Source organism: Mauremys mutica, chromosome 2, assembly GCF_020497125.1.
Source record: "Mauremys mutica isolate MM-2020 ecotype Southern chromosome 2, ASM2049712v1, whole genome shotgun sequence".
Taxonomy (NCBI): Eukaryota; Metazoa; Chordata; order Testudines; family Geoemydidae; genus Mauremys; species Mauremys mutica.
The window spans coordinates 241,851,688-241,875,145 of record NC_059073.1 but is presented as its reverse complement, the minus strand read 5'-3'; the positions used below and the strand labels follow the sequence as shown (position 1 = coordinate 241,875,145).

Genomic DNA, 23,458 nt, shown 5'->3' with positions numbered 1-23,458 from the left:
AAAAAACGGAGGGGAGTTGGCAAGCCCATTTCTCATCTGCATCAACTGAGATTAAATACTTGCTACCCCAAATCGGGAGCACCCTACACCATCCTGAATTAAACACCGTGGGTAGGATTTTCAAAATCACCTAAGGCACCTTGGAAAATCCAGCCTTATTTTCTTAATGTTTCTTAATGGTTTTCTCTCGCACATGAGGTGAGGTGGGATGAGGCAAGCTTCACTGGTGAAAAATTGTACAATTTTGGAAAATTGTAAAATATTTTTAAAAACTTTTTCGGAAATATAGAGATTTTCCTGGTTCTATTCAGCACTTTGTCTTACCAATGAAAACGGTGTTCACTTTTAGCTCAGTAAATCACAGAATCATAAAAATGTAGGGCTGGAAAGGACCTCGAGAGGTCATCTAGCCCAGCACCTTGTACGAAGGCAGGACCAGGTAAACCCATACCATCCCTGACAAGTGTTTGTCTAACCGGTTCGTAAAATCCCTTAATGATGGGAACTCCACAATCTTCCTCAGAAGCGAATTCTAGAGCTTAACTACCCTAATAGTCAGAAAGTTTTTCCTAATCTGCAATTTAAACCTGCTGTGTGGAAGATTAAGACCATTACTTCTTTTCCTACATTAGGAGGCAGGGAGAGAAATTGATCACCATCTTCTTTATAACAACCCTTACCATATTTGAAGAATATTATCAGGTCCCCCTCAGTCTTCTTTTCCCATCACTAAACATGCCCAGTTTTTTTAACCTTTCTTCCTAGATCAGGTTTTCTAAACCTTCTATCATTTTTGTTGTTCTCTGCACTCTCGTCAATCTTTCCTAAAGTGTGGTGTCTAGAACTGGATGCAGTATTCCAGCTGAGGCTCACTAGTGCCAAGTAGAGTGGGACAATTACCCATATCTTAGGGTATGTCTACACAGCAATTCAATACCTACGGGTGGCCCATGTCACCTGACTCAGGCTCACAGGCTTGTAAAATTGCAGTGTAGATGATCTGCCTCAGGCTGGAGCCTGAGCTCTGGGATCCTGTGGAGAGGGGGTAAGGGGGAAGGATCCCAGGCTCCAGCCTGAACCCAAACATCTACACTGTAATTTTAAAACCCTGCAGCCCGAGCCCTGCAAGCCCAAGTCAGCTGACCCGGGACAGCTGGTGGCCTTTAACTGCTGTGTAGCCATAACCTTACATACAACACTCCTGTTAATACACCCTTTTTGCAGCTCCACCGCCCCCCCCCCCAATCACAGATCCCAGAGCTCAGGCTCCAGCTTGAGGCAGATCATTTACACAGCTGACCTGGGCCAAATGTGATCTAGGTGGGAAAAGAAGGGGCCTGATTATATTCAATTTGTGACCCACTATAACTCACAGATTTTTTTATGAAGTACTACTTCCAAGCCAGTTAGTCCCCATTTTGTAGTTGTGTATCTGATTTTCCTAAGCGTTGTACTTTATACATTAGAGTGACAAGATGGGTGAGGGAATATTTTTTATTGGACCAACTTCTGTTGCACATCTTTATTGAATTTCATCTTGTTTATTTCAGATCAATCCTCCAATCTATCGAGGTTGTTTTGAATTCCAACCCTGCCCTCCAAAGTGCTAGCAGCCCCTCCCAGCTTGGAGTCATCTGCAATTCTTATAAGCGGACTCTCTACTCCATTATCCAAATCATTAATGAAAATATTGAATAGTACCAGACCCAGGACAGAGCTCTGCAGGATCCCACTAAATATATCCCCCCAGTTTGACAGCAAACCATTAATAACTATTCTTTAAGTTTGGTCTTTCTACCAGTTTTTCATCCATCTTATAGTAATTTCACCTAGACTGCATTTCCCTAGTTTGGTTACAAGTATGCCATGTGGGACTATGTCAAATGCCTTAGTAGAATCAAGGTTCATCACCTCTATAGCTTCCCCCTGTCCAATAGGCCAGAAATGCTGTCAAAGAAGGAAAATTAGGTTGTCTTATGGTGGCTATTACTTATGACCCTATTATCCTCTAAGTCTTACAAATTGATTGTTTAATAATTTGCCACATTATCTTTCCAGGTGTTGAAGTTAGGCTGACTAGTCTATAGTTCCTCGGGTCCTTTTGTATCTCCTTTTAAAGATAAGTACTATGTTTGTCTTTCTCCAGTCTTCTTGGACCTCACCTGTCCTCTATACGTTCTCACAGATAATTGCTAATGTCTACGTTTTTTTCTCTCCTGCTGGTAATAGCTCACCTTAACTGATCACTCTCATTAGAGTGTGTATGGTAACACCCATTGTTTCATGTTCAGTGTGTGTGTATATATATATATATATCTTCCTACTTTTTCATTGCATGAATCTGATGAAGTGGGCTGTAGCCCACGAAAGCTTATGCTTAAATAAATTTGTTAGTCTCTAAGGTGCCACAAGTACTCCTGTTCTTTTTGTGGATACAGACTAACACAGCTGCTACTCTGAAACCTACTAATGTCTAGTTCCTTATGTACCCTTGGGTGAATTTTGTCAGGCCATGCCAACTTGAATGCACCTTACTTATCTAAATATTCTTGAATCTGTTCTCTCATTATTTTGGCCTACATTCCTTGCCCCTTCTTGTTAATATTAATTGCATTGAATATCTGGTCACAATTTTTACCTTTTTTGTAAAGAGTGAAGCAAGATAGGCATTAAACACCTTAGCCTTCTTGATGTAATCCATTATCAGCTCACTTTCCCCACTAAGGAGAGGGCCTACACTTTCCTTTGTCTTTCTCTTGCTCTTAATGTATTTATAGAAACTCTTCTTACTGTCTTTTATGTCTCTGGCTAGTTGTAATTCATTTTGCTCCTTAGCTTTTCTGATTTTGTCCCCACATGCTTGTGCTATTCTTTTGTACTCACTCCTAGGAATTTGACAATGTTGTCCAAATGATACAGCACAATCAAATTAGCCAGTTCTCCTGTTTCAATGCTAACTCATACCAATGCACTTGTTCATGGTGACTTGTCAGTGCTCAATATACAGAATAACAATAAAATGTAGGTTTTTTGCTCCTGAGAACCTTAAAGTGCTTTACAAATACTATTTTATAACTAGTTTATAACTCCCAGGTGAAGAATATATTAGGATACCCATCTTATGAAGAGATTAAAATGTGTCAAATAGATGTAAATGACTTGTCCAAGGTCACTCAGAGTCCGCGAATAATAAAACCCGGGAGTATCAACTCCCAGTCCTCTTTTCTCACCGCTAAAGAAAATCTCTTCTCACAATGAGGTGAGAGATGACTATAAGGCGTGAAGACTGAAGTTAAGAATTTTCCTATTCACCTTATCATGTATTTTAATGAAAGAAAACCATCTAAATACATGAATTCAGTAAATACCTACCTTCAACAAATTTTCATGAATGATTGTTTTTCAACATGTAGCAAAAAAATTGTTATAACTAGAAGGTACAATGAAGAGTTTACCTGATGACAACAGATGAGCACTGTGCAAGCCGCCTACCAGCACTTTTCAGTCCTGTATATATCTGACCCATCTCCATGGCTCCTTCCAGACCAACCACTTCCATCAGCTGATCACTCAGATCTGAAACAATTCAGCACACTTCCCTTTAGGAAGACATCAACACTTCAACTACAAATTAACTCTGAAATGGTATAAGAGCTAGGAATCACTAGCAAAAATGACTGCAATAGGAACTACTAGCATAAGAAAAGATAAAAGGTAGTAGGAACATTACTGGCAAAGAAGTAATGGCAACATTATTTTCTAAACTGACTCTACAGTTATCAACTTACAGGCTTACTATGTCTGGACTTATTCCAAAACTTAATGACAAAAAATTATCTAAAGTCAAATAATAAGTATACAGAGTTCTGGTAGCAACCTCTATATTTAGACTGCTTAACACTTTACATCATAAAAGACTCTTTCAACCTTTTCTTTCTTTTTTTTTTTGAGACACTTATACCTCCATTGTTTGTGTGAGGTCTTTGAAATTTGGCAAGGGAAAGCCCTTGGGCTAGAAACGTGCCTTTTCTTTGTCCCATAATCTTCCATTCAAGTGGTCTAGGCAACTTTAATTTGGCCCCCTTGTGCTTATGCACTTTGATACAGACTTTATTTACATGATCACACACTATTTTTTTCCACAGGACTTTTGCCTCGTTCATTGCACAGGTTGAATGCTCAAGGGGATGTAATTAAAGTATCATGGACATTAATCTGGCATTTCCTATTTTGATCACTTGTTTACAATGTAAATATTTTTCTTCTCATGTAATTCAGTGCCAAAATATTGTGTAATAAAAAAACTAAAATATCATTTAAAACAGTATTATTCAAAAAGTAAAGTTAAATACTAATTCCCTTGATTTCAAGGAACAAGTATAATATAAATTCAGAGTCTTCAGTTTAGAAGACAAAAAGAGGCTCTAACCATTAATATATCAGACTAGTTTGAGGGGCAACCAAAGTGAGTTAAATCCTCTCTGGAACCCAACTAGGCTTGTTTTGTGTGAACCATTTTATAAGTTCCAGTGAAATGTATGTTGCCAAGAACAGATGGACAAGGAACAGAAACATTTTCTTTCAGCTGTAGATTATGCTTAAATGTGCCTTGCTTTATAGAGTGGCTGTTAATATCCTTGTTTCTGAGAGATATGCTAGCCAATGAAGTAGAGAGAGGAAGGCTAAAACCTCAGGGGCAAGCATCATGACATAGACAAAGGAAAGGAGAAAATATTAACATGTGTAGCTCAACCTTCACTGTAGGTGGGATTTCATGCTATTTTTTTTTAACGATGGGGTTGACCAAAACTTTCAAAGAGAGTTTTCTATTGACTTAATTGGGACTTTGGATCAAAATAGTTAACTGAAATCTATGTATTAAAGAAGAAATTTAATAAAGAGTTGGAGTCTAGTTGGGGTGTGGTCCTAACTATTCTGTTAACGCCCAGAGAATTTGCTTCTGTCCATCATCCTCATTCTTATTTTCCTTTCTTTATTTCCTTGCTATTTTCTTTTTCTCAGTGCTAAAATGAGAGAGAGAAGTCAGTGTCATACAATGGAAACTAAACAAAAATGAATACAGTTCCCAACTGTTATGGGAAAGAAAAAAAAACATTAGGAGGGAAAATGGACAAGAATGTAGGTTCTTTGACAGCTCCTAACTCTGCATTTCAATATTTTCCATTCTTTAAAAAAAGTGTAAACATAACTTTGTATTTCTGGCTTTCTATCAATTGATGTGTTAAAAGGACAACATTCCCTGAAGTTACTCATACGTATTTTCAACTTGAACTCTAAGCTTAAACATATTCTATTTTTCTCAATTTCCATACAGTTTTAAAAAAGAAAAGTCCTACTCGGTTGCCAAACTTCTTCGATTGTAAAAGCAAACAGAATTTTATAGACTATTAAATTGTTAAAACATTTCTGGCCAAAGCAAACATCAAATTCTCATCCACGCAGTAAAAAAAAAAAATTAAATGGAAGAATAATTAAGAACAGATTTTTATTACTGACAGCTCATGCAACATATGCAGGGATTCAGTATAGTGATATTTTCAGTGACTTAAATTTGATGTGTCACTTTTCAGTTGCTGTAAACTTAGTGCCTGCTGACAGCAGGTAACTAAAGGCCAATTCCTGCCCTTTGATCCACACTGCATATCTCCAAACACAGTGGTATGTTAAACATTTGAAGAGATAAGAAAAATTCAAATGCATACACAGTAAGTTAGAGTCCCACAACACACTTCTACCCTACAAAAAGTGAGGCCTCTTCAAAACTGTCACATTTGTGATGGCACATTGCCAAGTGGTGTGAGCTTAGGCCAAACATGAGAATTTTTAACAGTAAGCTTAAGTAAATCATAGTCTACCTTCAGAAACAACCGGAACTAAAGCCATCTTAGTGAACATAACATATAATTGATTTTGGAAGGCTTAATTTATGCTCTTGACCCTGTCTCATACATTTGACCAGTAGGGAGCTGTATGGTTACATGCATTTCAATATATTTCTGGTAAATTGACTTTGATGACAGCTTAGCTTGAGAAAGAACTGAAAATGGAGTGAAGGTTTTGGCCCCACGTCTGAAGGATGTTACATGGATATGGGATATTCCCCTTGAGGACAAAAGGTCCAAATGTCAATGAATGGATGACACTAATTGAGAAACTTTTGGTTTGCTATATAAAAATATTGATATTGTCATTAGAACATCATCCATGAAAAGAACACCTATGAAAATTGCTTATACCAAGTGAGGTGGTTGAACCATCTCATAGCATTTATGGGACCTCAAAGGGAAGTGAAAAGCATGTCACATATTGACTTGCCGACGATGCATGACTACTAAAGTTGCTTTGTCAAAGCAAAGGTGGTAGCCACAACAACAAGGCCAACCGGGGGCATAATTTCCCTTTAAAGAGACACATTTTGAGGTCTTAAAATGCTGCATGCACTACTTCTGCAAAGATTCTGAATATTACTCCAAAGAAATAAATGTTTGCTCTTTAACAATCAAAGAAAAAAACCCTACATCATTTTGAGAGTAGATTATAATGTGGCTGTTTGCTACATTATGTGTCTGAACTGTAATGTTAATCTAATTTAGAGTGTAATCTTTTTGGGACAGTGGCCACATTAACCTTTAAGTTATGTACTGCTGCATGCACACTGATAGCACTCAAATAAATAATACAACAAATATTTTCAGGTATATTGTATTGCTGCTGCATTATATGTATTTTGTAACTGCAGAAATGACAATCAGAAATGCCTAATACATTAGCACAAAATTTTTTTCACTCTAGGCGCATCCTTCATTCACTATAGCAGGTTTTAATCAATGCTAAGAGGTTGAAGATCAGGTTTGCAAAAGAGCTCAGCACCCAAAAGCTCCCACTGAGTTCATCGAGAACTGCCAGGCACTGAAAACATTTGAAATTCTGGCCACTTCATTTAGGTGCTTAAATGGGAACTGAACTCTTATAGCAAATCTGGCCTAGAAAGTATTTCAGCATCAGTGTGTGAGAAGAGTGTTTTTTAACTGCTGCCTTTGGGTTCTTGAGTCAGTTTGTTCTACTTTAAGCTTTGTGAAAGAACTGAAGGTTCCCACTTGTTTTCTATATCAATGAGCCGGTAGTCTGTGTGGGAATGTTTTCATAGCACCATGCCTCTCCTGCCCTCTTCCATAAACCAAACTACTTCACGTGTCTCCTCGTATTAGCACCATCGGGAAACAAAGCCAGCTCTCATGAGGGAGTGCTGATGTCAGCAGATTCTGAATAGTATGCAGAGGGACTTCTGACCCCTCGCACTCATTCCTGATCGGGAATAAAATCACTCGAGAGATTGCCAGCCCACTTCTTATGATCGGGTGGGGGAAGGGGGAGAGAGGAAAGAAGCCCAAATAAAAATCTACTCTAGTGATAGACAAAATGACCTATGTGAATATGAGCCCTTTATGGTACTTCTCAGCCCCAGAAGATACATACCTGAAGACCTTAACACTATTTAACAAGAAGTTTATATTTCCCTTAACTAAATATTTCAATATTCAAAGTGAATATACAATAGAATAATACATTTGGAATTCATCTATGGATTTAAAGCAAGGAAAGCAAATGGGAATGGGGTTGAGGAGGTCCACAGTGTGATTAGAAAAAGTGATTTACATAGAGAACTTTCCCTCTCTAATGGAACTGTGTTTGATATCCAATTTGTCTTCATAATATATAAATATTGCAGTCCTGGCAAAAGATTGAAAGACTCTATTATATTTGGGGTTACTGCACTTACTCAGGCAGATGTGCATAAAAACACTGTTGGTCAGTGGTAAATCTGTCTCTGGCAGCAGTTTGTCTTTGGAAAGAAGGGACTACAGGGCTGACTAAATTTAATTAAACCCCGGTGATCATCATGCTGGATATTTTTTGGTTCCAAAGTTAAAATATAGAATAAGAAGTTGAAAACGGGTGACTTGCCAGAGATCCTTGAAAACCTGCTGAGTTCAACACTCCACATGACATGAGTCTCTAGTATCTGCTCAGAACAATGCATGTATTAAAAGTACAATTTTCATTTACTTTTCATTTCATGCAGGAATGTGGGGACACTTTCATACAGAGAGACAGGAAAATGCTAAAGATATGTTGTATAAAGTGCTAAAGATATGTTTGATGTCACAGTGTATGTATGATTTAAGATGATCAGTTTCTGGATTACTTGGTGTATGTTAAAATAAATCACCAAAATCATTGTAAGCTGTGCTTTCTGATATTAAAAAAGAAGCCAACAGCAGCTAGTAGACAGATATACCCAGCATTTATAATTATTTATAGTATAGTTGCACCTGCAGGCCCAACTTAGATGAGGGCCCAGTTATTCCAGTGCTTGTACAGACACAAAGAAACAGCCCATGCCCCCAGGGGTTCATAATCTGAACAGACAAGATAGACAAAGAGTTGGGAAAAGGAAATATTATTACTCTGACTTTGAGTCGTAAACCCATTTTTTTGCTCAAGATTTTGTGTAATAGTATACAATCCTATACATATATACATATATATATATAGACACACACACACACACACACACACGGACTAATATATATATTAGTCCTTGTGAGTGCCTCATACTTGTCTACAACTGTTTATACACACAAACACCCCAAGAGAAACCAAGAGAAGAGGCAAAGAAATAATATATTTTTGACTTACCATTGTGAATTGGTGCTGACCTAAAAATAGTTTTATTGGGATAGGATTTTAAAATTAATGTAATTTGTATATACTTGAAAGGAATGTAATGAGTGAAATCCTAGCGCCACTGCAGTTAATGGCAAAACTTACATTTACTTCAATGAGCCCAGGATTCCACTCAATATTTTTTGTCTTGCATCAGTTTAACACAGAGATTCATTCCTCAGATGAAATCACGTAACAGATCAGCCTACAATTGTATATTGGACTTTCTGTACATAATCACTTCCTGACTCTTACCAATCAGGCAGTGTGACAAATTTCCTAAGAACTAGGTGGTGAAAGAAGGAAGAATACAGCCTTATAATTAACTATTTTGTGAATCAGTTTAATGTGCACAAAAAGGTCTTTATAACAGTTTTTTTGTTAAGTGAACTTTTTTTTTGCTTAACAGATAAGTTCTTGATTAATATTAAAGGAGAAAAAAAATGGAGGATTCAAATTAAATCACTCCCATCCTCAGTCACTGCAAATAGGACATTCAGAACAAATACCAGCATTCACATTTATAATATTTTGAAACAAGAGATGCCATCTTCTGGTTCGGGAGATCATTATGGAAAAGACTTTCATGGTAAAGCTTGGCAGACAAAGTGTATTCTTTTTAGAGATTTATCCTTTAAATAGTTTGAGGTACAATGGCATTGAACATATCAGTGCAGCAAAAAACAAAAACAAACAAAACCCCCAGCTCACCCTATTATTTTAATCTGTATACTTTAAAAAGTTATTTGTTTAAGAGAATTTCTCTGTGTTACTCTTGTATCCCCTTCACCCAAGAGAACAAAAGCCATTCTATGAAAGGAGTCTAAACTTGGACAAACTGTAAAAAAAGCAAAGTTCCTCTCTGTTTTTATCAAATTTGATTGCTGCAGCTGTTCCCAGTTTCTGTATTTTAAAAATAGCCTTATTCAGTGCCTTGTTGGCTAAAGGCCAGAGTACCATTAGAACATGCTGTACAGAAAACCTCTATTCAGTTACAGATACAGAAATATATTTAAGATCAGTGGGGGTCATCTGCAGCAAACACTTGTAGGGTGAACATGGAATTTTAATGTGCTTGGACTGCTCACCACTTTTAACAGATATTTAAGAACTTCAAACCGGATATCCTTCCATTTGTATTGGGGCTATCAACTTACTGGGCATCAGGTACAATACGAACAAGTCAAGATCATTTCAACTAACAAAAATAGATCTAATTCTCAGATTACATTCTATGTAATTCTGGCATTCACTTCAAATGGCTCCAAGTAATATTGGATATTTGATTAGCCTATAAAAATGCCACTGCCCAGAAGGAAAGATACAGTAATATTGATGGAACAATAGAAGTTTGATCAATGGAAACCAGCTTTGATTTGTACATTTCTAAGACTACTACATACTAAGAAGGGGGGAAATGTTTCCCTTCCAAAAAATGTACTAGTGAAGTTACTGCTGCATCTTCTTCTCAGAGGAAGGATTGTATAGTTTTGCACATGGGGTGAAATTCTGGCCCTACTGAAATCAATGGCAAAACTCCCATTGATTTCATTGGAGCAGATGCACAGCACAGAACCTCAGAGAACTAGGATCCCCATCTCTCTGTTGCACAGCTCTTTGGTGAGACATATTCCTATTTGTGCCCCCTGCTGCACATGCACTCTGTGATGTTTGGAGCTCTGAAGCTCAACAATTTTGGAGGCACTTCCTGGTAGAAAATCCACTTCCATTGCAGGTGAGAAAGCCACATATAACATGCACTTAGCATTTCAAAAAGTTTTGAAAGCAAGCCGCGAACGACATATTCCCAAATCCAGAACTTTTAGCCATTTCCAGCAGTGTGAAACATCCATGTTAAGATATTTAAGGGGAAAAAAATTCTGTCCATGCCCTCTTGTGGCCAAGAACAGCCACCAGGCAAGTTAAGTCTGATTTATTACCTAACAGCATGGCTACACTTGCAGATGTAGAGTGCTGTGAGTTAAACCAGCCCTCGGAGAGCACAGTAGGGAAAGCACTTCAGCATCTCCACACTGTCAGATTCAAGAGCACTGGCATGACCACACTAGCAGCTCTTGCAACGGCCACAGACAGCAGTGCATTGTGGTAGCTATCCCAGCATGCAAGTGGCTGCAACGTGCTTTTCAAATGCGGTGGGTGGGGTGGAGTGTGTTGTGTGTATGTGGGGGGAGAGAGAGTGGGTTTTTAGGGGGCTGAGAGCACATCAGCATGCTGTCTTGTAAGTTAAGACAGCAGCAGACCCCTCCTCCCCCCACCTCTCTCTCTCACACACACAGCATTCCACAGTAATGGTTTACTTTGTCTCAGAGCAGATAAGCATGCTGGCTGTCAGAAACGGAGCTTTGAAAGGGGATATCCCATTCCTGCAGCGATTCCAAAACAATGACAAGAGTGGCCACTTGACTTAAGGGGATTATGGGATGTTTCCAGAGGCAGATCAGAGCGCAGTAGTGCAACACCTCATTCACACTGACACCAGGGAGTTTCAGCCGAGGTGCACCAAACTTTATGCTGCTCATGGAGGTAGATTACCAGGAGTGCTCCAGCTGCAGAGTCCAGGTGCTCTAAGTGCCTTGCCAGTGTGGATGGGTCATGAGTAAGGGCACCCGGGGCTGCTTTAATGCGCTCTAACTCACAAGTGTAGCCATGCCCTAACACTCAACAAAGCATGCTGGTCACCATTCTGCTTTGCTCCTGTACAGGGGATAGATCTTGCAAGGTGATGAGCACCTTCACTTCCCATGGGCTTCAATTGTAGGTGAGGGAGCCCAGTACCTCTCAGAATCAAGCCCTGAGTAGATTAGCAGGAAAGACAGATTTCCCACACATTCTTCCCACCTAGCACACCCAGGAAGTGGCAGCAGAATTTAACTTTTAATTTGTTCCAGACTGATTATTTACTGTTGTGCTTTGGGTTTCTTTTGTTGTCTAGGCCTATTGCAACATAGCTGCTATTCCCATTAATTTCTAAACTGAATACCTTGCAAGAGATCACTAATATATTAACATCAGAGATATCTGCAACAAATCTGAGGCCCAGAGATGGATATAAACATAATTTGAGAAAACTAGGGTACTTTGAAGTATGATTATATTAATTTTCCAGAATTTAGATAGGTGTAGAAAACTCTTTTCTTTGTCACTGAATTTAGAACCAAAGGGATAGTGCCTTTGGAATGAATACTAAACATCTATCCAAATGTGTTTTATTTGGCAAGAAGCTAAAGAAATATCTTTAAAGGTTCACTGAGAAAGGAAAAATGAACTTCTTCATAACCTATTCAATATTTACAGTTTTATTTATTGACATAAAGCTACTGTATGACAGAGAGGTATTTACATCAGCCAAAGGAAAACAACAACAACAAAAATATCTAACTATCTGTATAACCACAATCAAGTTAAGGTTCCAGATTTCTCCTTCCCAAGGACCAAAAGAAACACCATCAGCTGGAGCTGGCTTAGCAGTTAGGCCATTTAAAGTTCTTTCCAGTGCCCAGGTTCTGGATATTACTAACAAATCCAAATACAAAAACCAACTATTTCATTCCAAACACCAAAGGAAACTTTACAAACAAACTTTTTGTTTTCATTTGTTCAATTGATGGTGTACAACAAATGTGAAGTTTGGTTTTGTTTAGTGAAGATGAGATTTTAGTACATATTATTTGTTTATATGCTGCTAGCAATGGGAGAAACATAGATGAAGGCACAGCCCTTGCCCCAAATAATTCACATTCTAAGGCCCTGAACCTACATGGGTATCCATTGGTGTTGACTGCTATGCCCATGTGGGTTCCCACCAACTTTGTCTTCAATGAGATTTGGCATGGCACAAGGGTCCATACCAGTGGATGCTGATGCAAGAAGGGTCCTTCAAAAGACTAAGGGCCTGATTCTTATTTACATTAAGACTTCAATACATAATACACCACTCAGATGGTGTGAACGGGCCTTAAAGTATATATGTATTTTTTTCTGTATAATATAATTTACACCAAATTTAAAGTTCCTTTGCATTGCCAGAGAAACATACAAACAGAGACATGGAGAGTAGGGGAAAGGGAACAACAAACCCATAGGTGGTCACGTCTTTTTTAATGTTACAAATATATATGCCTTTTATTTATGTGTGTTATATGTACAAAGAAAGCTCATGAAAATAAAGGATATTTCAAATACAAATTCCACTTGAAAACCCACTTCAACTCTGATATCTGCTAGTAGCTATAATAGTCGGGTTGTAGGGTAATTTGAGACTGTCTGCACATTTTGGACCTAATTTTCATTTACACTAAGTCTGCTTTACACTGCCTTGGCAATATACAGGTGCCTCAAAAGCCAGTAAAAATATAATTTACACCAATTTAAAGGCCCCTTTAAACTGTCAGATCAGGCATCTTCTACCTCAACTGAAATTAATCTATGATCATGCCATTATAGTTACTTGTAGGCATTGTGATATAGGTGGGTCTTCAGAAGGAATTTGTATTTTACAAGACAACAGTCAGTTCTTTTTTATTACCGTGCTTTTATTTGCATTCCTTTTCCATTTTTCTCTAGGTATTAAGGCCTACATTGTAGGCCTAAGTCTATATATAGGATATATATTGCCTGTTATTGCAAATGTTAGAGCTTCTGGGGATACGTGAGGACCTGAGCCTTTGGATAGAGCACAATGGGACATTCTGCTGGGCATATCAGCTGCTAAGGTAGTGTATAACGTGATCATTTTTTGAAATATACCATTTATTTTGACATGGTAAGCCATGCACAGAAAAGTCAGATTAATATTTTTACCTTTTGTTCCTATATCCTGTTTGCCTGAACTAGGCTCAGCAATGTAAGAGGGTTGCAATACATTAAAAAGAATTAAAGAAAGTGGAAGATGCAGGTGCACTAATAAATGGGTGGTCTTTGGATTACAGTATTTATGTGTACTATGCCAAGATAAACAGAAACCTAAATGCTATACATACAAAGTGGTACAACAAGAACATCTGTGTTGGGGGACTGAACTGGCATGGCTAACACCTCCAGTGCCAGGTGCAAAGGAAATTTCAGTACAGCTTGAGTAATCTTGACTGCCAGCATCTGCATGCATCAGATTACCTCCTGTGTTCCTAGCTCACCAATACCCACTAGAGTATTTATATTCTACATCTGGCTCTATAATGGCTATAGGCAGGTTGCAGTCCTTCCATTACTGACTCTTAGAGTGATGATGAAGAACAAACTCTTTTTTCACAGGAATATTAGCATTACTAACATTTGTATAATGTTTATTGCACTGTTGGGAAGATAAAAATTTTTGCACAGAAAATAAAATAAAAAAAATGAATGACTCTCTCTCTATATAGAAAGAGTAATTAATCTTTATTTAATTTTTTTTATTTTCTATCAAATCAATTTTTTGTAATTGGAATTTACATTTTCCTGTGAAATTATATTTTAATTTTTGCATAGAAATTATTATTATGAAATTTTGCTTTTACCACATTTCAAAATGAGCTAAACCTATCATTTAATTTTTACCTAAAATATAATTTCTAATCAGTTTAGAACTTCCAATGGGAAAAATCTCAATGATTGCCAGAGGATGTTGTGAAGGCCAAGTCCATAACAGGGTTCAAAAAAGAACTAGATAAATTCATGGAGGAGAGGTCCATCAATGGCTATTAGCCAGGATGGGCAGGGATGGTATCCCTAGCCTCTGTTTGCCAGGAGCTGGGAATGGGTGACAGGGGATGGATCACTTGATGATTACCTGTTCTGTTCATTCCTCTGGGGCACCTGGCACTAGCCACTGTCAGAAGACAGGATACTGGGCTAGATGGACCTTTGGTCTGACCCAATAGGACCATTCTTATGTTATTTTTTGGCTGAAATTTCTCACAGGAAAAATGTTGGTTTTCTGAACAAGTATAATTTTTTTTACTGAAAGAGCAGCTACAACCTCTATATTTAGATTTTATAATACCTTCCCTTAAATAATTCTTCATGACAGTTTGCAGCAGGACTTTGAAATTTAGCAGTAGAATACTGGGGTCACAGAGGTGCATCTTACAGGTCCTATGCCACACACAAATACAGTATGCAGTGATGTTGTAGTCATGGTGGTCCCAAGATATTACAGAGACAAGATCGGTGAGGTCACATCTTTTACTGGACCAAATTCTGTTGGTGAGAGAGCCAAGCTTTTGACCTTACACAGACTTGAAGGAAAGCTCTGCGTAAGCTCCAAAGCTTCTCTCTCTTACTAGCAGAAATTGGTCCAATACAAGATATTATATCACCCACCTTGTCTCAGCCCTGGTCTATGCGCGGGGGGGAGGGGGGGGAGGGGTCGACCTAAGATACGCAACTTCAGCTACGCGAATAGGTCGACTTACCTGGCCATGAGGACGGTGGCGAGCCGACCGCTGCCATTCCCCCGTCATCTACGCTTCTGCCTCTTGCATGCTGGAGTTCCATAGTCAACGTGGAGTGTGTTCAGGGATCAATTTATCCGTGTCTACATGAGACATGATGAATTGATACCCAATAGATCAATCACTAGCTCAGTGGTTTGAGCATTGGCCTGCTAAACTCAGGGTTATGAGTTCAATCCTTGAGGAGGCCACTTAGGGATCTGAAGCAAAAAAAAATAAATTGGTCCTGCTAGTGAAGGCAAGAGTCTGGACTTGATGACCTTTCAAGGTCCTTTCCAGTTCTAGGAGATTGGTATATCTTCAATTATTACATTAGGTAGTGAAGACCTGTCCTCACAAACATAGTAAACAGAAAAAATAAATCTTCCCCTCTGTTCTTGCTGCTGCTTGGATCTAGGAGACTATGAGTCTTAATTCTTCTCCCAACTATTGCTGATATAAAAGATATAACGTGACCCACCTTGTCTCTTTATTACTGAATAAGGCAGTCTTCTCAATAAGAGTTTATGCAAGAAACAGAACTCTAATCTAACCCTGCTCATTCACATGGCAGACCCATTTAGCCACATTGCCTCTCCAAAATCTGCCTTATCTAAGTATTCAACTATGCTGTCTGTAAAATGGGCTGCTTATGTGTATGTAACCTATTTTTTCAGTGCATTATGCATTTCCGTCTAGTGGCTGATCCACAGAGGAAAACAGACTACTCTTACTGCCCCAATGTAGTTAATCCTTTAGGTCTAGTGGTAGAGGTCTGTGCTGCAGTGCTGAAAGTCCAGGGTTCAAATGCTGCTGTTGATAAGAAAGAGCAAAACATTTAGGAAAGATGTGGACAAATTGGAGAGATCTGAGAAGAAAGCAACAAAAATGATAAAAGGAAAATCTGACTCATAAAGAAACATTAAAACATCTCAGCATGTTTAGTCCTAAGAGAAGAAAGGGGTGGGGGTCTGACAAGTTTTCAAATATATTAAAGGTTGTTATAAAGAGGACAGTAATCAATTGTTCTTCATGTCCACTGAAGGTAGCAAAAGAAGAATTGGTCTTAATTTGCAGCAAGGAAGATTTAGTTTAGATATTACCCAAACCTTTCTCGCTATAAGGGTAGTTAAGCTCTGGAATAGGCTTCCAAGGGAGTTGTTGAGCCCCACCCCTCTTACTAGAGGTTTTGAAGAAAAGGTTGAACAAACACCTGTCAGGTTTATGTGATCCAGTCCCAGCGCCGGGGACTGGACGTGATGACTTCTCCAGCCCTACAATTGCAATTGCAAATAAAATAATTTGTTTTCTCTTTTTAAGAAAATCTAAGACATTACATACAAAAAAAAAAAGTCAGCAATGACTTTACAACCTAAAGAACAAGCACTCAAAAGTTAGGAAATTCCAGAATTAAAGCAGCAACATCACATTAGAAGGCAAAATCATCAAGAAAGCAGAATAGTTTATCTACCTGGGCCACACCATACTAGCCATAGGAGACCTCATGAAGGACATGACATCAAGGATAGAAACGGCATCCATACTGTTCACTAAACTCAACAAGGTAGGTAAGTCAAAGATATGCAACACTGGAACAAAACTGAGAATGTTGAACTCTAACAGGATCTCAGTGTTAATATATCACTGTGAAAACTGGAGATTTGCCTAAATGTTAGACAGAAAACTATACACCTTCAAAAATAAATGCCTATGAAAGATTCTGGGTGTCACCAGTGAAGAAACCCAAGAAATCACCAACAAGCAGCTCATCTCCACCAGAATCAGAAAGATGCTCTGGATATATTTGGTTTATATACTGCAGATGCCAACACACAGACTTCCACATGAAGCCATCACACGGAAACCATATGGTGTGAGGAAATGAGGGCACCCAAGAGAAACCTCAAGAAGAACCTTTAGTAGGGAGGGCAGAACAATTGATCCCAAAACCACAGAGCAGATGGAAGCAGCACCAAATAACAGGGAGGAATGGAATCGACTTGTTTCTCCACCTTGCGTGCTGACATTGGTGTGGGAAGGACCTGTGCAAACTTAAGACAGCCCCCTCCTGTGTATGCATTGGGATACAGTATTTAGTTGCTTAATCACACTCTATTTTTTCCACACAATCCCTGCCTCATTCAGGGCATGGTGATAACATTTTAGGTAAATGCACTATTGTCAACTTCAAGCATTCAAAAAATAAAAAGTTAAGTCCCCCAAAATCATGAGACCATCCTAAAACTTATGTTATTTTTGAAAAATAAAACCTTTGGGGGTCTTTTTCTTTGCCTTCTTGTTTCTCAGCCACCTTTAGGGTGAGCTCATTTTATGTTTTCAAGCTTTTCTCCCCAACTACAAGGGCTATAAACTTTTTTTTTTTTTAAAGAAAAAAGAAAGATGAGATTCTCATGCAATCTCGTAATTCCAGCAGATGGGACTAAGAAAAACATGAACTATACAAAGACTTAAAAAAAATCATTGGATTTGGCAAAACTGTAGATGGATAAAATGATTGAAAAAGGGAAGACTGGATGGCTCTAAGGATTGCTATAAAATGCAGAGCTTTTCCCTTCTGGATTGCTCATCTGAATCCAGTCCAAGGATCTTTTCCTACTCCTGCTGAAAATCAATGATAAATTCTCATTGAGTTCATTGGGAGTATGATATGTTCCTCCATCAGTAGTGACAAGGGTCCCAATCCTGCACTCCTTACTCAGGCAAACCCTCAATAGTTATATGGTGGAAAATGTTTTTAGTCTTATGCCTTGTCTATGCTTATGGCACCAGGTAGAGTACAGGCACTACACATGTAGCTACATGCCACGCTGAAAGCGGGCTGTCTGTGTAATGACATGATGCAATGAAAGGCTTCGGCAAGGGGCAGGCGGTGGGGAAAGGCTTCCCCATGGGGGAGGTGCCAGAGCCTTTCCCTGGTACTGGAGCCTTTCTTCATTGCAGGAGCTGTTCAGTGAGACGAAGAAAGGTTCTGGCAGGTAGGAGGCAGCAGGACATTACACCAGTGTAGACATGGAAGGAGGCACTGCTTGGGCCTGCAGAGAGCTGTCTAGGGTATATAACCTTTGATGCAGGCATGTAAGGCACTCTACTCACCTAAGCAGTGCATCACTGTCTACACTGCTATGTATACCCATGCTAGCTAGATGTGCCGTGTATGTAATCTACACGCTGCCATAACTTCAGACATAACTTTAGGACATTCTACATTACAAAAAACCACCACTGCATTTGGCACCCTGGGTGAAAATCAGTGGCCTGATTCATACTTATGATTTCAATGGGAGCTGGATCAGGCCCCAGGAGAGGCCAAACAGTAACTGAACATGGGGAGTAAGCTATGCTTTTACCCTTGGCAGAGTAGATTGGTGGGGCAGGGTTGGAATGCTTGAACTGCTGCTGTCCACATTGTATTTGTCCTATGGATAAGTCAAATTCTGTTAATCCAGTACCTTTAATAATACTAAATTACAATTAAAGACAAAGAAAATGTTGTCATCAATATAGTTGGACAGTTTGAGCTCTTAGTGAATTTCTTCAGAAACATTTTTTTTTAAACTATTTCTTTCTCTTGGCAATTTAATTTCTACTGCTTCTTCCATCCCGATCATGGGTTAAGCTTTTTACATATTTCTAATAAATAAACTAGAAAATGAAGGTCAAATTATTGCAAATTATTTTTTCTGGGGATTGGGAGAATGTTTCATTGCATCATAAAATAATATTTTATAACTGTAACAAGGTGTGGCAGAAATGCAATAAATACAAATAAATTCACAAAAAACCATACACCCAATATCAAAAAATGAAACAAAGAGTTGTTTTATAAAAAATTGCTATTGGAAATTTGTAATCCCTTGTTACTCATCTTTTCTTGTTACTTCAATTTTAAAGCCAGATTCCTTCATTATTTTCTGACCCGATGTGAAACACCATCTGGAGTGAGCATGTTGAGATTCTACATGAGTGAAACAGAATTATTTTTCTTGAGATGGCTTTAAGATATATTTTTTAAAAATCATTTGAGACTATTAAAATTAGTGTTGAAATGGATTAAAAAATAGGCTGCAACAAAACTTGTGTGGAGTTAAGTTTAATCTTTTCCAATTATCAGTAATAACTAAAATATTGTATAAACTTCTTTCAATATGTCTGTGCCAGAGATCTCATTGGTATCTACGGTTCAGAATATAGATATTTCCTCTGGTGTAACAAGATTTCAAGTTCTATGAGCCTATATCTATTTTACACATCTATTATTAATTATTATTATTCATTAAAAAGGTTATGATACTGCCTCGGTCAGAGTCCAGGCCTCATTCGGGTTCGCAGTGCACAGATATATAATGTAGGGAGAGTTTACAGACTAAGGCAATGATCCTGTAATTGGATCCATGCAGGGGGACCTTTGAACGTGCACAGAGTCTCACTGAAGTCAATGAAACTCTGCATGGGTGCAAGTGTTGCCCTGCACAATTCTTATTGAAGAATTGGGGAGTACAAACACAATGATGAAGTCATAGACTAATTGGACACATGTTGCAGTGTTGTTGCTCGACAAATTATGACAAGCTTGGCCTTGAACAATAGGTAGCACGAAAACAAATGCTTAGTATGTGATGAAAAAGGTGCAAGAAATTCTTTATCAGTGCAGAAATAGATCTTGGACATATGGGAATTATAAAAAAACCCAAATATTTTGACTGATTCAAATGAAAAACTGGGACATTTCAGGAGTCCTGAAACAAGATCATTTCCCCACAGATTGTGAGATAGTATGAAAAACCAGGACTCCCCTAGTAAAACCGGGATATACTGTATGTCCTTTAGCTACAGGTCTTTTCCAGCTCTAATTTCGGTGACTCTACATTTCTATGAAAATTATTTTACTAAAATAAATGAAAACCTATTCATGGTAGTTTGAGCCAGTTTATATTCCTGTGACAAAAGAAGTCACTTAAAAGTTTCATTTGATCGTTCATTACATAAATAAAATATTTGTTAATTGATACTGGAGTTATAAAAAAAATCTAGCCAAGTTTTAATTCTCCTTGCCATAAATAGAACACATTCAGGGGATAGGTAACTCCTGCTGGTTGCTGGATATGGTCAGTGCAGCCTGCAGTACTGAAAGAAAAGGCAAAAAATACCAAGAAGCTGTGAGCGAATATGCCCAGTGAATATTTAACTATGACATCAGTTTTTGTTAATCACATTTTAGGAGTTGGGTTGAACATGCTGTAAATTGTGTCATCAACCTACATGAATAAAAGCTTTATTTAATAATTGTAAAAGCTGCCATTTGCTATGTTTTATAATATCTCATTTCTCAGAGCCTTTTATCTGATAATGGTCACTAGAGTTACAAAATGCTAAAAATATCAATGGTCTTGAAAACCTTATTTGAGTACTTAGGGGTGAAAATGAAATATCTATAAAAGTGTATAGCTGACTGTTATTAGCTGCTTGTAATTTCTGGGAATACTCAGTTAAAAAAGCTTTTAAAAAAAGCAAGTAAAAACGACTTTGTATACAATTCAATTCTGTTTTTGTTTTAAAACTATCCCCAAGCTCTTACAAAAAAGCTATACATATTTCAGGTATTTTATTTTAATTTCAATGGAAAATTTTTTAAAACCCAAACAACATACCTTTCTCTGTTTTGTTTGCAACCCAGAATTCATAACATTTTTCAAGAGCCTGAGAACCTGACCATGAAATTGACTAGAAACTAACGTAAAACCAACTAGTCTAATTGCATTGTCTAGCTTGTGAGAAATACAAAAAATAAACATAAACAGTGGGAAAGAGAGGGGGACAAAATTGACTGAGCATCAATGTATAGTTAGTATAAGGAAAAAAACAAAACAAAACCCTTCCCCTTTCTGAAATACCCAGGAAAAAGAAACAATTTGACTCATCTGGTATCCTCTTACCCAGCCCAGGCTGGCTCCAGGCTGGCTGGACAAGATGACTGGGACTGGGAGTTAATCAGGTATTAAAAATTATAACTACTGCATTGCTCAGAGGTGGGCAAACTACAGCCCACGGGACCCTCCTGCCTAGCCCCTGAGCTCCTGCCCCAGGAGGCTAGCTCCCAGCCCCCTCCCCCGCTATCTCCTTCCCCCGCAGCCTCAGCACGCCATGCCACCTACGCAATGCTCTGGGTGGCCGGGCAGCACAGCTGCAGAGCCCAGCCTGACCCGGTGCTCTGTGCTGTGCGGAGGCATGGCTGGCTCCACTGGTGCTCCAGGCAGCGTGGTAAGGGGGAAGGGAGCAGGTGGGGTTGGATAGAGGGCAGGGGAGTTCGGGGTGGTGGTCAGGTTGGTCAGAGAGCAGGGAATGGGGGGGTTGAATAGGTCCCAGGGGGCAGTCAGGAAGGAGTAGGGTTGGATGGGGCAAGGGTCCCGGGGGGAGGGGACAGTCAGGAATGAGAGGAAGGGTTGGATGGGGTGGCGGGGGGCAGTCGGGTTGGGGGTTCTGGGGACGGTTAGGGGACAGGGAGTAGGGTGGTATATGGGGCAGGGGTCTTGGGGAGGGTTGTCAGGGGGCAAGAAGCAACCACACAAGAAAAACACTAACCCAGGAACCTATCCTTGCAACAAAGCCCGTTGCCAACTCTGTCCACATATCTATCCAGGGGACACCATCATAGGACCTAATCATATCAGCCACACTATCAGAGGCTCATTCACCTGCACATCACCAATGTGATATATGCCATCATGTGCCAGCACTGCCCCTCTGCCATGTACATTGACCAAACCTGACAGTCTCTATGTAAAAGGATAAATGGACACAAATCAGACATCAAGAATTATAACATTCAAAAACCAGTTGGAGAACACTTCAATCTCCCTGGTCACTCAATTACAGACCTAAAAGTCACAATATTACAACAACAAAAATTCAGAAACAGACTCCAACAAGAGATTGCAGAATTGGAATTAAATTGCAAACTGAACACCATTAAATTAGGCTTGAATAAAGACTGGTAGTGAATGGGTCATTACACAAAGTAAAACTATTTCCTCATGTTTATTTCCCCCCCTTCTGTTCCTCACAACTTCTTGTCAACTGCTGGAAATGGGCCATTTTGATTGTCATCTGTCCCCACCCCTCAGCATTGATGTTGGGATTTCTTCCTTGGTCACCAGCAGGTTGGACTTTATGACTGGGGGGTTTCCCAGACAGCTTGGGGGAAATTGGGGCCCTGGTCTGACAATACCCGCTGACCCAGGCAGGGACAACCATCTCCCCATGGCTCCCAGTCTGAGCACTTAGCTTATTTGTTACCCTCACCCATTCTCCTTCTGCCCTTGACCCTGCCTCCAGCCCAGTCAATGACAGCTCTGACCTCTTAGCCATCAAGCCCAATGTGGCAATGGCATTGACTGGCACTGAGCAGCTAGGTACTGAGCCTTTTGGAGTGTCCTCTGAGACAGAGAAGTTTGGCCCTGGGCCCGTTCAAGATCTAGGCCTGGGGTTGTAAGCCCGCTCAGGGGAGTGCTAACACTGAGTTAGCGGGCACCAAGCCTGTTGAGGTGCCCTGGTCCCTGACGTCAAGCCATTCAGCCACATTATTGTGGCAGAGAAAGTTGGAGCCATTAGGTCTGTTGAATCTGCCAAGGTGGTGTTGCCCTTTTGAGTGGTTTTACCTGGGGGGGGGGGCCCGCTGGACTCTCTACTTTCTCCATAACTCTTGGGGGAATCCCCCAATTGTCATGTGGGGATGGGACCCAGGAGGTGGTACTTATTATGTCTTCCATTCCCTCTCCTTCTGGGGCGGAGTTCTTGGAAGCCTTGCATCTGATGCCCACCAACAAATCACCAGGCATCACCAGGCTGACCATAGAGTTCTACTGTACATTCTGGGACTCCTCATCCTGGACTACATCTTCTGGGCCGAATTCCTGGGGAACTGGGCGCTCCTCCTGTTATGCAAGCAACCTCTGTGACCTGAGGACTTGGCACACATGATCTCTGCTCAGTATGGACTATAAGGTTGTAGCAAAATCCCTCTCACTGTGGCTGAGGTCCATGCTGGTAGATGTTATTCCCCCTAAGCAGATCTAAACTGTCCTGGACTGGATTATCCTTGATAATCTGTTTCTCATCTGGGACCTTCTCCATCTGGTATATAGACATGATCTGTCTCTCATCTTCCTGTCCTTCAACCAGGAAAAGGTGTTTGACAGGGTGGATCATGGGTATCTCATGGGAACCAGGTGGGCATTGGCTTTGGTCCTTGTTTCATGAAG

The 23,458-nt window shown here is 39.5% G+C and overlaps 1 protein-coding gene across 2 annotated transcripts in view; it reads right to left on the bottom strand.

The window, feature by feature from the left end:
- Positions 1-23,458, bottom strand: part of DGKB (diacylglycerol kinase beta) — a 534,249-nt gene that overhangs the window by 20,628 nt on the left and 490,163 nt on the right. For both annotated transcript variants that reach the window (XM_045008243.1, XM_045008242.1), the window contains one exon: positions 3,456-3,576. In XM_045008243.1, coding sequence (XP_044864178.1) covers positions 3,456-3,576 — 121 coding nt within the window. The remainder of the gene's footprint in view (positions 1-3,455; positions 3,577-23,458) is intronic.